The sequence below is a fragment of the Symphalangus syndactylus genome, chromosome X, assembly GCF_028878055.3.
Source record: "Symphalangus syndactylus isolate Jambi chromosome X, NHGRI_mSymSyn1-v2.1_pri, whole genome shotgun sequence".
Taxonomy (NCBI): domain Eukaryota; kingdom Metazoa; phylum Chordata; class Mammalia; order Primates; family Hylobatidae; genus Symphalangus; species Symphalangus syndactylus.
The window spans coordinates 51,276,440-51,292,956 of NC_072447.2; the positions used below are offsets into that span (position 1 = coordinate 51,276,440).

Sequence of the window (16,517 nt, forward strand, 5' to 3'; positions counted from 1 at the left end):
GCTGATTGATCAGATTGCAAAACATGCCCCACTCTACTGTCTTTGCAATTATGAAAGCCTTGAGGTCAGGCCTTGAGTCACTCAAATTTTGTTCGTAAATGGCAGTGAGAACATTCAAAACAGAAAAAGCACACATTTTATAAAAGGGAAACAAATATTCTTTGTAAGAATCTTGCACCTACTGCATTTTGTTCTAGCACTCAGCTCACAGGATGAAACGTCTACCTCTTGGGGCTCTTCCCTCTGAAATGGTTGTCAGACCTCTGGCAGCTCCAGGTTGTGTTTATCACTTCTTTAATTTTATCTTGAGCTAAAACTATAGAGTTCCTTTAATGACTCATTTCTTCATTCACTCTTTTACATCATGCTTAAGATTGCTATAAAAGTATGATTCAATTATGATAGTAATTCTTGTTTAGGCCCATACGTTTGTACCACATTATTGCCAGCCACTAATGTTAAATCCTTCTAAAGCACTGCTCTACCAAGTTTTGAAATCATTTGCTTATTCTAAATATCTTTTTGCTGATTTCAAAAGAAAAAGAACTGTATAAATAGCTTACAGAAACATAATTTGAAATTATTTGTTTGAATGATAATTATTAGAGCTGATTTCACATGAATTTTCTTCTGACCCTCTGGCCTCGAGGACATACCAGTCTCTTTTCCAAATAAATCTGTCATTGTGTTTTTATTCAGATCGTTACCTTAATTGAAAGTATTTAATCTGTAAAATGAGGCAGCTCGCTTTTGACTACACATTGAAAATGATGGAAGATTGAATTTTAGGAAAGTAGCCAAACTGGTTCCGAATTACTTATACATCAAGGCAGATTGCTTGTTGGTTTGCTCTGGTGCCAGATGTCTTGGGTTGAAATCCCAGCTCTGATGTTTAGATGTTAAATGACCTTGACTTTATCATTATGTAACCTCTCTGAGCCTCCCTTTCCTCATCTGCAAAGTGAGAATAACAGAGCCTACAGTATTTTATGTGTTAAAGATGAATTAAGTTACTACCTGTAAAATTAAAATCTGGTTTACTAATTCAGTTTTTGCCTAAGCTTTGTTTTTATCCATTCAAAATAAATGCCCAATTATTTTTCTGTAATTTTTTCCAAAGGTGAAAGAATTAGACTAAAAATTTTTTTATTTCCCAGAATGCCAAAAAACAGAGAAATTGAATTATGCAAGAAAGCGTGCAAAAAAGATTCATGTAGATTAATCCTTGGGTATACCAAAGGAATGTAAACAGTATAAAAGAGCTACATTTTATTGTATTTTCCTAAGGTTAGCATCATATAATTATTTAAATCACATATATTTATTGGTATTTTTGGATAAATTGAAATAGAGTAAAAGGAAGTGGTGACCTGAGAGACTGGGAAGAGACAGATTAAAGTCTCACCTGCAGATAAAGGAAAATTTACTATGGATCAGATACTTGATAAGTTTATTTTATTCCACTTGGTGCAGTTTGATTCCAAACTTGTAAAAGAGTCTGTTATTTTTTAGGAGTGCAACTGTGATTGGCAAGTGTGCAGGAGAAAGAGATGTAAAGCAATTTTTTAAATGATGTAAACCAAAATGTTAATACTGCTTACATTTTTATGATGGAACTACAAGTGATTCGTTTTCATTTTTGCCGGTTTTGTTTTGTTTTGTTTTGTTTTGTTGAGACAGAGTTTCACTCCTGTTGCCCAGGCTGGAATGCAATGACGCAATCTCGGCTCACCCTCAACCTCCGCCTCCGAGTTGCAAGCAGTTCTCCTGCCTCAGCCTCCCGAGTAGCTGGGACTACAGGCATGCACCACCACGCCTGGCTAATTTTGTATTTTTAGTAGAGACAGGGTTTCTCCATATTGGTCAGGCTGGTCTCGAACTCTCCACCTCAGGTGATCACCTGCCTCAGCCTCCCAAAGTGCTGGGATTACAGGCGTGAGCCACCGCACCCAGCCCCATTTTTGCTGTTTTTACATGAGTGAAATTTTAGGTAATTCACTTTTTTCAATCCTAAAAGTGACTGACAGTTATATAAAAAGTTAATGATGTGCAATTTTAGGAGCAAATTTATTGTGTAAAAAGTCTTCATACATCTATATTTAATAGTTTTTACCTGTGAATATATTTCCATATTAGTGAAGCAAATGAGCCCTTTGACAATTTCAGCTTTTAGATATTATCCTGAGATGAATGCTGTATCTAGACTCTACTTTTTCTTCTTTGGGCTTTTTTAAAATATCGAATCTTGCATATTTTCATCTGGATTTTTAGGTGAAATTCACTGCGAACCTGTACAGCCTTTAGTAAATCATACAATGTTTCTTATAACATGTCCAGTTCCTCTTAGAATTATAGAATGTTGGAGTAATAATGTACCTTAGAGATCTCATTCAGGAGTCATTTTTATGACCACAGGGTTCTTTAAAAGGCTATATAACTAAGTGAAGTTAAATATATTACTATAAAACAAGCAGCTTTAGTGCCCATAGTATTAGTTTGGACCAAATTTGGTGTTTTATCTAAATTCCCTGCCCCCATGGGACATCTGAGTTCAGAGTTCCAGGTGTAATCCAACTCCCTCTATTTGTCCATTTGTTTAGTGAGCTAACTCCTCTCCCCAGCTCTTCTTTTTCCAATTTGCATTCCAAGGACTCCCTCCCTTGATGCCAGATAATTAAATAATATGAAATGGCAGACATTTCAGATCTTATCAGTGACCCGTAATACCTGCAAATAAACATGATTGTGAGAAAAGCACTTTGATAAATGCAGTGAATAGCACTGCAATTGAGGGTGATCTTTGTATCAAAGTAAGGGATAGGTAATCAGTCATTTTGAAGCAGAGATTTGATTATAATATATAAAATTAATTATAATCACTAATATGTATTGAGTATTTATATGCCAGGGACTTAATTAGACATGTTATAAATGTTATCTCACTTAATGCACAGGCAGCCTATAAGGTAGGTTTGTATTATACCATTTTACAAGTGAGGAAACTGAGGCCTAAAGGAGTAACTTGACCAGGTTTCATAACTAGTAATTGGGTCAAGTTTCCTTTTTATCTTTTAAATACTTCCCCTACATACGTTAAAGTCTTGAACTACTGGACTACTTTTCATTTGGGATTAAGGTCCAGGTTTAGAAGTAACCTAATGCAGTTTCTTCACCAGCCTGAGGTCTCTCCTAGGAACAATATGTAATTTTGACCTTCAGTCAACATCTGTGTACTAAACTTTGGGATTGGAGAGGGAGCTGAGGAGGAATGTCTGGTGGCAAGAAACCCCAAACAGAACCATTAGAAAACAAGGTGTTTCTGGAGTGTTTGAGTACTGAAAAGACTACAACAGCCTAAACTTGTACATACTATTAATGATGATAGGGATCATGTGATGAGAATCTTGTAGTTGGATATGGAGAGTGATGATATTTAACATATTTTAACAGTAAATTATTTGGTATAATTAGTAAAGGGGAAAACCCTCATTACTTATTTTTCCCTCTAAAGTGCCATAACTGAAAATATAAATAACTCCAAGTCTTTAAAAACACTCTTGGATTCTGACTGACCATTTTAGGGAGGATCCAGAATGAGCACAATTATATATTTGTAATTTCTTGTCACATGGAAAATATAGACTGTAGGTCCTTTGATTCAGCAAATTTGGTTTTGGGTTTTTGTTCATTATGTTCATTGAACCCAGACATTTATTCAACTGGTATTTTCCATCTTTTATTCATACTGATTTTCTATTTATTTTGTATTGTATTTTCAGAAGGAATTTTGGAGCACCTACACAAAAGCACAACAAGGGGAGAGTAACCGAGGAAGTGACTGGTTTCAGTTTTACCTTACCTTTCCGTTAATCTTTGGCCTCTTCATTATCCTCCTTGTCATTTTCCTAATCTGGAGATGCTTCCTAAGAAACAAAACTCGTAGACAGACAGTGACTGAAGGCCACATTCCTTTCCCTCAGCACCTTAATATTATCACCCCACCCCCCCCATCAGATGAAGTGTTTGACAGCAGTGGATTGTCTCCAGGCTTTCTGGGATACGTAGTTGGGCGCTCAGATTCCGTCTCTACTCGCCTGTCCAATTGTGATCCCCCACCAACCTATGAGGAAGCCACTGGCCAAGTGAACCTGCAGAGGAGTGAAACAGAACCTCATTTAGACCCACCCCCGGAGTATGAGGACATAGTCAACTCCAACTCAGCCAGTGCCATTCCTATGGTGCCTGTGGTCACCACCATCAAATGAAGCTACAAACTTCTTTTTACTCTAATCATTTTTAAAATACTAATGAAAGAACTTTCTAGCACTTTACCACTACATAAATGTTCATTGACTTATTTTATTGGACTCTTACAGCATACCACTTCACACTTGTTTTATTTTCTTTAGTTTTGTTTCTTGTTATAGAATCATTATCCATGCTCATTTTTGCTAGGGGAAATATATGAAGAGGGAAAACATACTAATGGGGGTCTTTCTGTGGTGTGATGAGACATACGTGTAAATGTATATATGTGTGTATAGGCATATATACATGTGTATGCATCAACACAGTATATGTAAAACTGTCTTAAAAATCCATTAACTTCTACCTAAATCACCTGGAAGGAGAGCATTACTCACCAAAATTGCAAAACAAGCGTATCAAGAATTTGTGTAATAGCCAGTGACATGCTGTAGATTTGTGCAAACTAGATGTACTTAGCATGTTTTCTAATTCTGACTGGCTTTTGTTAACTTGATAATTCTTCATCTACCTTAAAAAGAAAAAAAATTACACATAGTCATTCTTGATGTTATAAATAATAGAAAGAGAAAGAGTGTGTGTGAGCAATAATGCATAAGCTACTGATAACTTGCTTACAGCAGATAGCAATAAGGTATTTGATGGCATTCCGCTTGTTTTGTAATAGGGATTTTTTTTTGGTTGACCACTCCCCCATACTTCCAAAATTAAACAGTGTTTTCTTAGCATCTTGAATATCTCCTGCGGTGTATATTAACATCTTGATGAGACAGATTTCCAGGCAACAAAATAATTTCTAAAATGGATATATGTGTGGATTAATGACAGGCAGTAAATACCCATTACTCTTTTACTCATGGCTAGTAAAATTATTCTGTTTTATTGCCTTTTACTGTACGTTCTACACTCTCTCCTACTGCCACAGAATTTTCAAGCCCTTAAGAGTTTAGTTAAAATAAAATTTTTGAAATTATTTTCTTAATATTTTTATATAGGCTGATGTCTATGCCTCAAGATTGTTAGGAGGTAATTTTCCATTGAATTATGAATTGTGATTTTTATATTGCCCTCCAAGTGGTAGAAGAAGACTGCAAAGTCCGTGTTGTGCTAGGTGCACAATAAATCTAGTAATAGCCCCACACAGATCTCATTATTGTTGCTACTTCCTTTTGTATTTTCATCAGGTATTTTTTTAACTGTAGGGTTTTTACTTTTTTCTTGGAGCAGAGAGAACAGGCTGTAAATGGGTTGCCAATATAAGCTGGCTGAGAAATAAAACAAGACAGTTGTTTCATAAAGTTTCATTTTGTATGCACTGATGGCAAATTCATTAGGTCAGTTAAGGGAAATGTTTGTACCACTTCCAAACTTTTCAGCGTTGGATAAAAAAAATGATTGATGAGGCAGGCAGAAGGAATGTAGCTTTCAGGTGTGTCATTTCCTGCTGCTTCCAGCTCCATCCCTACAGACTCCTCTGGGAGTCCTGCCCTGGAACCAAAGGAAGGAGGAACACTGAGGGGAATCCTGAAGTAGGAGTCAGATGACCTGAACTCAGATCTCCCTCCATCACATGCTTGCCACCACTGTACCTTGAGCAAGAATCATATCTGACCCTCAACCTCCTCAACTCTAAAATGGGGATAACATCATTTGTCCTGCACTTCTTTAAGGGCTTTACAAGGATCAAATGAGATGGTGTGTATGTAAGAAATTTGTAAAATGTGAAGAGCTATTTACACTAAGTTTGTAATGTTGTTATTATTGTGCTTCAAGGAGAATTTTCCCCTCTGTTTTCCTAAATTGTATGAGAGCTTTCACACAGTGAGAAATAGAGCAGGCTGCCCCATAAATGGGTAACATATTCCTAATCTGAATGTGTGGGATATTAGAGAATCCCTGCCATGCTCTGGTCTGTTCTGAAACTGCCAACTGAAAGATGATAGCCCACACAGCACAAACAGGTTTAAGCAAATGATAGAAAGGGAAGTAAGGCATGTGTGCTTAGTTAATAGGTTTAGTAGCTTTTATGGACTAAAAATGATTGATTATATCTTGACCCTGGTCTCAGAAATGACATTTTTAGTTTTGCCATGAGTACACATCAGATATCTTTGGCTTCTATTTAAAGCTAAAGGTAGAAGTGTTTGATCCAGTGAACTGTGTATGTATGTATGTGTGGGGTTTTTTTGTTTATTTTTAAATGAAAATTAAGATACCTTTTGTGTGGACATTTTTTTGTCTTTAATGTCAGGCTTTAGATTAGACCAGCAGTTTTCAAAGTATGGCCAATGGACCCCTGGGTTCCTTGAGAGCCTTTCAGGGGGGACTATGAGATCAAAATATTTTTATTATAATGTGAAGACATCGTCTTTTCACTCTGTCTCAAAAAAAGTGTTGCAAATGTAAAACATTGCCATCGTCTCACAAATCTCTTTTTCTGTTTTTGAAAATATGGCTGTTTTTCATAAAATGTTATTTGTGTTAGCATGTAATGGGTTTACTATGTTTAAATAAGTTAATACTTTAAAAATTTTCAGATTTTTTTAGTATGGTAAATATTGATAGATACAAATCTCATGAACAAAAGCACTTTGGCATCCAGATCCTCAATAAATGTTGAGTATAAAGGGGTCCAGAGACCAAAAGTTTTAGAGCTACAGGATTAGACATAGGAGCAGGATATTCTGTTGTTAGTGAGATTTCTTGCAACTTTATTTTACATTTTAAACTCCTGATATTGGATATAATGCTGCCTTTTAGAGACACCTGAATTGCAGTATCAGAATGAATGTTGATGTTTGAAGCCAAAAAGCCAAATGCTTAAACTGATCAATGACTATAGCTTTTTAGACTGTTGGTCAAAGAACATACTACTTCACAGTAATAGCTCTATCAGCCACAGATCTTATGGTGGCTGTTGCATGATAATGATAGGATAAACAAAATACCACTGTCTTCAAGAAACATTATCTTAGGTTTGTTTGTTTGATTTGAGTTTGATTTGGCTTTTATATTTTTTAAAATCCCTTTTGCTACCCCATCTCGTTTTATAAACTGAGTTTCTTAGCATTCGTTAAAATTAAGGGGTTTGTTTGGCATAATATATATTTTTTATGCTTTTGCCTTTCTTACCTGATTGATATTACATTCACCTTTGATTGATTGTTTTTTAAAAGTTTATTTTTACAGAGTATATTTAGTACCTTTCTTAAGGAGTAACTGAATTGTATCAACCAATTTGCATTTAAATAAAAGAACAGGCTCAGTGGTCTTCCTGTAGAGTGGTTTACACGCCTGCAGGTGCAGTAGTTGTGTCTGGAATCCTAGAATTGGCACTTTCTGCCTCCCTGCTCTAAATGTCACAAAAAATTATACTTCCTTAAATATAATGATTTCTTCTTTTCCTATTGACCAGTACAGATAGATATGTTGTGTTTGTTTCATTTTTAATGATGACTTCAAGATTGATGATCTGATCCAATAACTGTGGAGGTAGCTTTAACTTGGTTCTGTGTAAATAGTATGTATTTTATTATAATATTTCACATTTTAAGATGCTTGGTTTACATTAAATTATGGTATTTAACTATTTTTATGTTTATACTAGGTAGGGTCTTTCTTATGTTTCTGTGTTTTTGGTATGCTAAATAAAGCTATTTTTAAACCCAAGAGATTTTTTTCCTGCCATGTGTTAATCATATTATGGTTAGGTGGTAAATATGCTGCATATGTTCTTATTAATTATGTTCTTTTTAATAAGGTAAAATGGTTATGTTTCTTTTTTCTTATGGATTTAGGGAATATAGCTCAGTGAAAACAACAGAAATCATCTGATCAAAACCTCAGAGTATTCTCAGCATAAGAAAGAACTTTCTGTACTACTTTTGAATGACTTTAGCATGATACAAAATGGAAACAATTGCTCTAAAGGAATAGACTGAGCTCCCTGCATAGTGTAGTTTGTCAAGTCCTGGGAATAGTGTTGTCTATAGATGCCAAGGAGCCTGTTGTTTCCTGCTTAGCAGAACAGCTTGCATTTGAAAAGAAAGCACAAGATGAAAACATTGTGACCAAAGGGCATCTTCCTATGTGTAGAGCTACCTCAAAGACTAAAAGTTGGTTTGTCACATCACTAACCAAGAACATGAGTTGATATGGTAAAAAGAATTAAAATTATTTACTCCATATTCAAGGATGAATTTTAAATATAAATTATAAGTCTAAGTATCCATTTTATAAGCAAAAGTCCTCAAAGAGTTGTCCAAATAGGCTTTAAAAGGTACTTTTAAAAATCTATAGCAATTTCTAAAAGCTATATAACTTACACATTGATGACTACAATCATAAAACCCAAAACCTAGATCAAGCAATTTCTAGCACTCCAGAAGGCTTCCTCATTCCCCTTCCTTAAAGATACCATGATTCTAACATCTGTCATAATAGATCACTTTTTAAAAGTTCATATTTGGCTGTGGCCATATGGACTTGCCATTTATTTATTTATTTATTTATTTATTATTATTATTTTTAATGAGACGGAGTCTTGCTCTGTCACCTGGAGTGCTGGAGTGCAGTGGCGCGATCTCGGCTCACTGCAAGCTCCGCCTCCCGGGTTCACGCCATTCTCCTGCCTCAGCCTCCCAAGTAGCTGGGACTACAGGCATCCGCCACCACGCCCGGCTAATTTTTTGTGTTTTTAGTAGAGACAGGGTTTCACCGTGTTAGCTAGGATGGTCTCAATCTCCTGACCTCGTGATCTGCCCACCTCGGCCTCCCAAAGTGCTGGGATCACAGGCATGAGCCACTGCACCCGACCAAGTTTATAGGTTTTAGAAGCCCATGCTGTAGCAGGCGAGTGATAACAGGCTTTAATCCCCTTAAAGCCTGTTGTGGGATGGGATACTGGCATTGAGTGGGGTAAGGGTGATTAGGTTTTAATGGGAGAGTAATGGGTATGTGATCGGTTGCCAGGGAGGGAGTAGAGGTGTCCCATACTTGTGGGTTAAGGTGGGGGGATACGAGAGGAAGACGCAAAGGAGGCTTTGGGTTTAGAAGAAGGGTGGCAATGAGATGTGGCTGTAGTCCAGGAATAGTCAGGGAAGCAGATAATTTGGTTAAAATGTCTCGGCCTAATAAGGGAACTGGGCAGGTGGGGATAACTAAAAAAGAGTGCATAAAAGAATGTTGTCCAAGTTGGCACCGGGGGTGGGGAGTTTTAAGGGGTTTTGAAGCTTGGCCGTCAATACCCACAACAGTTATGGGGGCAAGGGAAACAGGCCCTTGAAAAGAAGGTAAGGTGGAGTGGGTAGCCCCCATATTGATTAAACAGGGAATGGACTTACCCTCCACTGTGAGTTACTCAGCAGTGTCCATGATGGTCCACGGGGCTTCTGAGGCGATCGGGCAGCGTCAGTCTTCAGCTGCTAAGCCAAGAAGATCTGGGAAGGAGTCAGTCAGAGAGCCTTGGGCCAGAGTTCCAGGGGCTCTGGGAGTGGCTGCTTGGCGAGTTGGACAGTCTGATTTCCAGTGGGGTCCGGCACAGATGGGACATGGCTTAGGAGGAATCCTGGGCTGCGGGCATTCCTTGGCCCAGTTGCCAGATTGCTGGCACTTGAAGCAAGATCCTGATGGAGGAGGTCCTGTAGGAATGCTTGACCACTGCGGCTTACGCATGTGAGGCTTAGGCATTTTGAAGTTCTTGTGTGCTGGAGGTGCGGCTGGGTTTTGTCTCACAGCAGAGGCAAGTAGCTGTAACTCAGAAATGCATTGCTGTCTGGCTGTCTCCTCTCTATTATTGTACACCTTGAAGGCGAGGTTGATTAATTCCTGTTGTGGGGTTTGAGGGCTGGATTCTAATTTTTGAAGCTTTTTTCTAATGTCAGGAGCTGACTGGGTGATAAAATGCATATTTAGAATGACACGGCCTTCTGACCCTTCAGGGTCTAGGGCTGTAAAGCGTCTTAGTGTTGCTGCCAAATGAGCCATGAACTGGGCTGGGTTTTTATATTTGATGAAAAAGAGCCTAAATGCTCATGGATTTGGGAGAGGTCGGCTAAAGAAAAAGGAACATTAACCTTGACTATGCCTTTAGCTCCAGCCACCTTTTTAAGAGGAAATTGTTGGGCAGATTGGGGAGGGCTAGTGGCAGAACAAAACTGTAAGCCAGACTGGGTGTGAGGAGGGGAGGTGATAGACGGATTATAGGGTGGGGGAGCAGAGGCTGAGGAAGAATTGGAGCCTGATTCAGCTTGGCAGGGAGTGACCTGAGGAGGAGCAGTCTGGGGAGGAGGGGAGAGGTCAGATGGGTCAGTAGAAAAGGAAGATTGAAAAGACTCGTGATGCTTGGGGTTGGGACTGAGGGGACAGGCGGGAGGGACAGAAGGAAGATTTGGGACGAGTTGCATTGGGAACAGAGACTAGGGAGGGGCCAATGTGTAAAAGAATGCCTGGACATCAGGCACCTTAGACCATTTGCCCATTTTATGACAAGAATTATCTAGATCTTGTAGGATGGAGAAATTGAAAGTGCTGTTTTCTGGCCATTTAGAGGCATTATCAAGTTTGTATTGAGGCCAAGTGGTGTTGCAGAAGAAAATAAGGCATTTAGGTTTTAGGTCAGGTGTGAGTTGAAGAGGTTTTAAGTTTTTGAGAACACAGACTAAAGGAGAAGAGGGAGGAATGGAGGGTGGAAGGTTGCCCATAGTGAAGGAGGCAAGCCCAGAGAAAAGAGAGGGTAGAGACATGCAGAGAAGGGGTAGAGGGTGCTTGCCCCCCAGGAAAGTGGTGCTTGCCACTAAGGGTGAAGGATCAAGGCAGGTGTCCCCGTGGTGATTAGGCACCTCTGAATCGTGGGTGAATAATCAAGCAGGCGTCCCCGCAGTGGTTAAACACCAAGGGAAGACTGTCTTCCTGAGTCCATGACCGGTGCCAGAGTTTTGGGTTCACAGATAAAACGTGTCTCCTCTGTCTCTACCAGAAAAGGAAAGGAATTGAAATTAACAGAAGGGAGAGATTGAAGGGTGGCGCCAAGATTGAAAGGAGAAAGAGGTTGAGGGATAGTGAGAGAGGTTGGAGAAGAGAGTAAAAAGAAGCCACTTACCCGATTTAAAATTGGTGAGATGTTCCTTGGGCTGGTTGGTCTGAGGACCCGAGGTTGTAGGTGGATGTTTCTCACAGAGCAAAGAGCAGGAGGACCTCCCAAGGGAGGTCCCCCATCTGAGTCACGGCACCAAATGTCACACGTGTCTATGTGAAGAGACCACCAAACAGGCTTTGTGTGAGCAATAAAGCTTTTTAATCACCTGGGTGCAGGCAGGCTGAGTCTGCAAGAGAGTCAGCAAAGGGAGATAGGGGTGGGGCTGTTTTATAGGATTTGGGTGGGTAGTGGAAAATTACAGTCAAAGGGGGGTTTTCTCTGGACGGCAGGGGAGGGGGTCACAAGGTGCTCAGTGGGGGAGCTTCTGAGCCAGGAGAAGGAATTTCACAAGGTTAATCGCTCAGTTAAGGCAAGAACTAGCCATTTTCACTTCTTTTGTGATTCTTCACTTGCTTCAGGCCATCTGGATGTATACGTGCAGGTCACAGGGGATATGATGTCTTAGCTTGGGCCCAGAGGCCTGACAGCAACTTTCAAAACCCTTTGTAATCTGGTCCCATGAGTTTATCTAACCTTATTTCTTTCTACAGTCCAGATGATAGATATTTATAAAATTCCTATTTTGTGTGAAACACTGAGATTAGAAAGTAATACTGTCTATAGCCTTTGTCCCTGGGAATTTTTCAATCAGACTGAAAATGGTATCCTTCTAATCTTCTAACTAGTTGTCTAACCTTAAGCTCCCAGAGATTCTTCTTGCCTAAAGTCCAATGGTACTTAACATCTTTATTAGTCTATGCTATGATTTTTTAAAGTTTTTAGCAATGAGACCTAACTTTGAAACAATTTTCATGGAACTCTAATGTATTACACAGATGGGAATGTTGTTGACTACAGAAGTGTGAAGCTTGAATCCCACCATCTGTGACCTTTCTCATCAACCCTCCTTATTTCAGGTCATTCCAAGTCACCTCTCGAAACCATAAAATTGGATGAACATAATTGAAAAGCCACTGTAATATAACATCTCCTATTGGTATCCAATTTCATAGCTCCTCATCTTAACACTTCAAAAAAGTCTTCAGAATCTCCTCCACTAATATACTGCTTGGGGTTCAAAACATTCTTTTTAATCCAGTTGTTCCTAACTCACAAACATAGCACACTGGCTACCAACATACACTGTAATAATTATGTTAATATAAGAAAGAACCATGAATGTTAATGGTTCTGATTCTTTGTTTATATCATTTCTATCATCACCGAGTTTACCCCTTGTCAGCTTGTCACCCATAAACATCTCCTTAAACCGTATTTAATCTCTAAATAAAGACAATAACAAGGTCATAATTCCATCTAACATCCAACTATACTGGGTACAACCAAAAATACACTAACCCCTTCCCCAAAAGAGGAGGCAAAGTCCTTGATTGATGTTTATTCTTCTCCCTGATATCCTATAACTTAAATACTAGATATAAAATTAGCAATACTTAAATGCTATGATACAAAGTTAATACATCTTACATGATAAGGAAATGAGGAAAGAAGACAAAGATACTTGCTTAACACAAACACACACACACACACACAAATGTATTTGTTACGAACTAAGGAGGAAATACTCATGACAATTGGAATCCTCATTCCTATAACTGGTCACATGGTTATGCATGATATTTATAACTACCTTCTTCCACTACCCATTCTGTTTTCCCTATGCCTTCAACAAGCACCTCTGCTGGTTGCCATACTTTACCTGATAAGGTAAACCAAATCTTCATTCCTGAAGTGTCTGGGCCATTAGGAGTCCTGCTCGAATTGGGCTGTTGTAGTTTTTCATCTCCTGCATTCCAGACATACTCTTCCTTACTTCCATTGTGGGGTAGTACTCCAGTTTGCCCTTGGTAGTCAGGATCAATCACCTCAGCCAGCACAGAAACTCCCTTCTTTGCCTGTAGATTCAGAGAAATGAGGAGCACAAAGTGGCCAGGAGGAACTCTTAACTTCCAGTTCAGTGGTATCATTGTTGTGTCTCTAGATGGAAGCATTTCTCCCTCTGGAACTAAGACCTCTAGGCTAGCAGGGGTTAAGGTGGTGGAAACAGGAAACAAAAATGTTGCTAGCAGGTTGCTATTGGTAATAGTGAGTGGTGCCACTCCCATTTCCTTGACTTGATTCTTAGAGACGTGAATCTTGGCTATGGGAAAAACAGCAGCATATATTGGATGCTGAGTAGAGGCCTTCTGGAAAACCTATCCTCAGCTCTTCAAGGTATTGCCACCTAGCTGGCACTGTAAGGAAGTCTTCAAAAGGCCATTCTACCATTGTATCAGCTGTTTCAGGATGGTAGAGAACATAGTAACACGAGTGAATTTCATGAACACGGGCCCATTGCCACAATTCTTTTGTTATAAAGTGAAGTTCTAAGTCAGAAGCAATGCCGTGTGGAAACCATGGCAGTGTGTAAAGCATTCTGTAAGTCCCTGGATGGAAGCAAATCTGTATCTAATGTAAGTGCTATTCCAGTAAGAACAAAAGGCTGTTCCTTCCTTGGTAGAAGTGGTCCAATGTAGTCAACCTGGCACCAAGGAGCTGGCTGATCACCTTGGGAAATGGCTTCAAACCAGGGGCTCAGTGTTTGCTGCTGGGAGATTGGGCTCTCAGTCATGGCTATAGCCAGGTAAGCCTTGATGAGTGGAAGTCTACATTGCTGAGCCCATGTATAACCTGCGTCTCTGCCACTATGGCCACTTTGTTCATGAGCCCACTAGGCAATGACAGGGGTGCCTGGGGAAAGAGGCTGAGTGGTATCCATAGAAAAGGTCATCCTATCCACTTGATTATTTGAGTCCTACTCTGCTGAGGTCACCCTTTGGTGAACATTCACATGGGACACAAATATCTTCACATTTCTTGCACATTGAGAGAGGCTTATTCATATAACCTCTTTTCCAAATTTTCTTGTCACTAATTTTCCAATCATGTTCCTTTCAATCTCTGACCATTCAACCAGACCATTGGCCACAGGGAATAAATCAATATATAATCACATCTGGACATTTCTCTTTCTAAGCAAAGTGAACAAATAGGTTTGTTGCTTGGAGTTCTGCAGACTAAGAGGATTTCTTTTCATGAGTGTCCTTCAGGAATATCCCAGAAAAGGGCTATAGTCCTATAGCTGTTCAGTTTGGGGTGGTGCCTGCATATTGTGCAGAATCGTCAATAAACCTAGCCTAGTCTTCTTTTCCTCTGTCAACTAAGTGTGAGGAATTCACTATGAGGCCATGGGTGCAGGCTGAGAGTGAGAAGGCAGTATAGCAGGAGTGAGGAACATGGGCATTTGGTCCACTTCTTCATGTAACTTACTTATGCCTTCAGAGTCCATTCAGCTCAATCACATATATACCACTTCCAACTGATGATGCAGGCAGTCCTGCTGTGCACACCCAACTTTATGGCTTGGTGGGTCAGATAACACCCAGTTTGTGATAGGCAGTTCAGGTCGCATGGTCACTTGGTGACCCATAGTCAAATATTCAGTTTCCAATAAGGCCCAGTAGCAGGCCAAGGGCTATTTTTCAAAAGGAGAGTAGATACCTACTCTCCTTTTAAAAGAGTAGTGGGTGAAAGAGCAGAGGGTGGCAGGGTGTGCTCCAAAATCCCAAGGGTCTTCTCTGTGTTTCACTCATAGAGGCCTGCCAAAGGATCCAAACAGCATTTTTATCTGACACTGATACCAAGCACCATTGGATCTGCTGGATCATATGGCCCAAGAGCAGAGTAGTTTGCAGAGCAGCCTGAACCTATGGCAGAGCCTTCTCCTTTTCTGGGCCCCACTCAAAATTAGCAGCTTTTTAGGTCACTCAGTACTTGAGTTGAAGTAACACACCCAAATGAGGAATATCATTTGGGTATTCCTCCAAATCCAAAGAGGCCTACAAGGCATTGTGCCTCTTTTGTTGTTGTTGTTGTTGTTGTTGGGGCCAGATGCAACAACTTATCCCTTGCCTTAGGAGGAATATCTTCATGTCCCACACCACTGGACCCCTAGAAATTTCACTGAGGTAAAAGGACGCTGAATTTTAGTTGGATTTATTTCCCATCCACTGGCACACAAAATTCTTACCAATAACCCTAGAGTAGTTGCTACTTGGTGCTCACTAGGTCCTCAATATAATGCACAAGTGTGATATCTTGTGGAAGGAAAAGGCAATCAAGAGCCCTGAGAATGAAATTATAACATAGGGTTAGAGAGTTGATATACCTCTGATTTAGGACAGTGAAGGTATATTGCTGGCCTTTCCAGCTGAAAGCAAACTGCTTCTGGTGGGCATATGGGCAGTGAAGAAAGAAAAGCAATTTTATCTGAGGAATGTGAGCCCTTTTAAATTATCAGGTCCAGAGAGACATTAAATTGAGACAACAGTCATATCCTCCTTCCCCCACTGAGCTATGTATTCATCTCTTGAAATGTAACCAAGTCTTTATTATAAAGATCATAAGATGTTTGTTTTATTTATTGTCTTTTTTCTTTGTCCTCTTCCTCATCCATGCATGCTTGCTTGTATCTAGTCATTTCTATAGAGGGCAGACACTAGTTATTGATAAACTTCAAATCCTGACCCCTGGAGCTACCCTCAGAATCAATGAACTTGTTTTTCTTTTGAAGAACAGTGATCCATAGGTCATGCAGACCTCCTTGATGACATCCAGAAGTTTGATTGGAACTGATGAGATCTAGATTCCAGGGAGTGCAAGGAGATTTGATCATCAGGGGATCCCACCTCCTACATTCTTACCTTACTCATAAAAGTCCCCAGTTATTTCAAAGACAGGTCAGATTTGAGACTGTCTCACCTGCCCTCTCACTTTGGCCAAATTGAATAAACCTTTCTAAGCACTGATATGTCTGTGTTTGGCTTAATGTGCATCAGGCACGTGAGCCTAAATTTTAGGAATCGATAAGAGATTTTGATGACTGCAGCGGGACACATGTGCTCATGGCCAGTAGGTCCCAGTCAGGTTGGGCAAATGGGCATCCACACAGCTGCCTGGGTGTGTTGCTTGGGGTAAGCCCTGGGGTCACCCTTCTCAGTGGGTGTCAGCTGCCCTTGGCACCCTAGAAGCTTGGAGCAGAGAAACACCTTGGACT

At 39.8% G+C, this 16,517-nt stretch overlaps 2 protein-coding genes across 3 annotated transcripts in view; one reads left to right on the forward strand and one right to left on the reverse strand.

Moving 5' to 3' along the window:
* PRRG1 (proline rich and Gla domain 1) overlaps window positions 1–7,935 on the forward strand; it is a 102,800-nt gene extending 94,865 nt beyond the window's left edge. Inside the window, exon 4 of the mRNA XM_055268477.2 lies at window positions 3,780–7,935. Within this exon, the coding sequence (XP_055124452.1) occupies window positions 3,780–4,265 (486 nt within the window). The 3' untranslated portion in view covers window positions 4,266–7,935. The remainder of the gene's footprint in view (window positions 1–3,779) is intronic.
* Window positions 3,711–13,667, reverse strand: LOC134736051 (uncharacterized). Of its 2 annotated transcripts, none has more exons than XM_063635226.1 (5): window positions 13,122–13,667; window positions 11,366–11,511; window positions 11,106–11,235; window positions 9,609–10,014; window positions 3,711–4,148 (listed from the first exon to the last, which is right to left on the reverse strand). In XM_063635226.1, the coding sequence occupies exons 1-4, from the start codon at window positions 13,525–13,527 to the stop codon at window positions 9,947–9,949; spliced, it is 750 nt and encodes a 249-aa protein (XP_063491296.1). In that variant the 5' UTR covers window positions 13,528–13,667; the 3' UTR covers window positions 3,711–4,148; window positions 9,609–9,946. The 2 variants fall into 2 exon arrangements, with proteins under 2 accessions (XP_063491296.1, XP_063491297.1); XM_063635227.1 differs by having other exon boundaries at window positions 4,017–4,148; window positions 9,609–9,704.
* Between the last annotated feature and the right edge of the window lie 2,850 nt (window positions 13,668–16,517).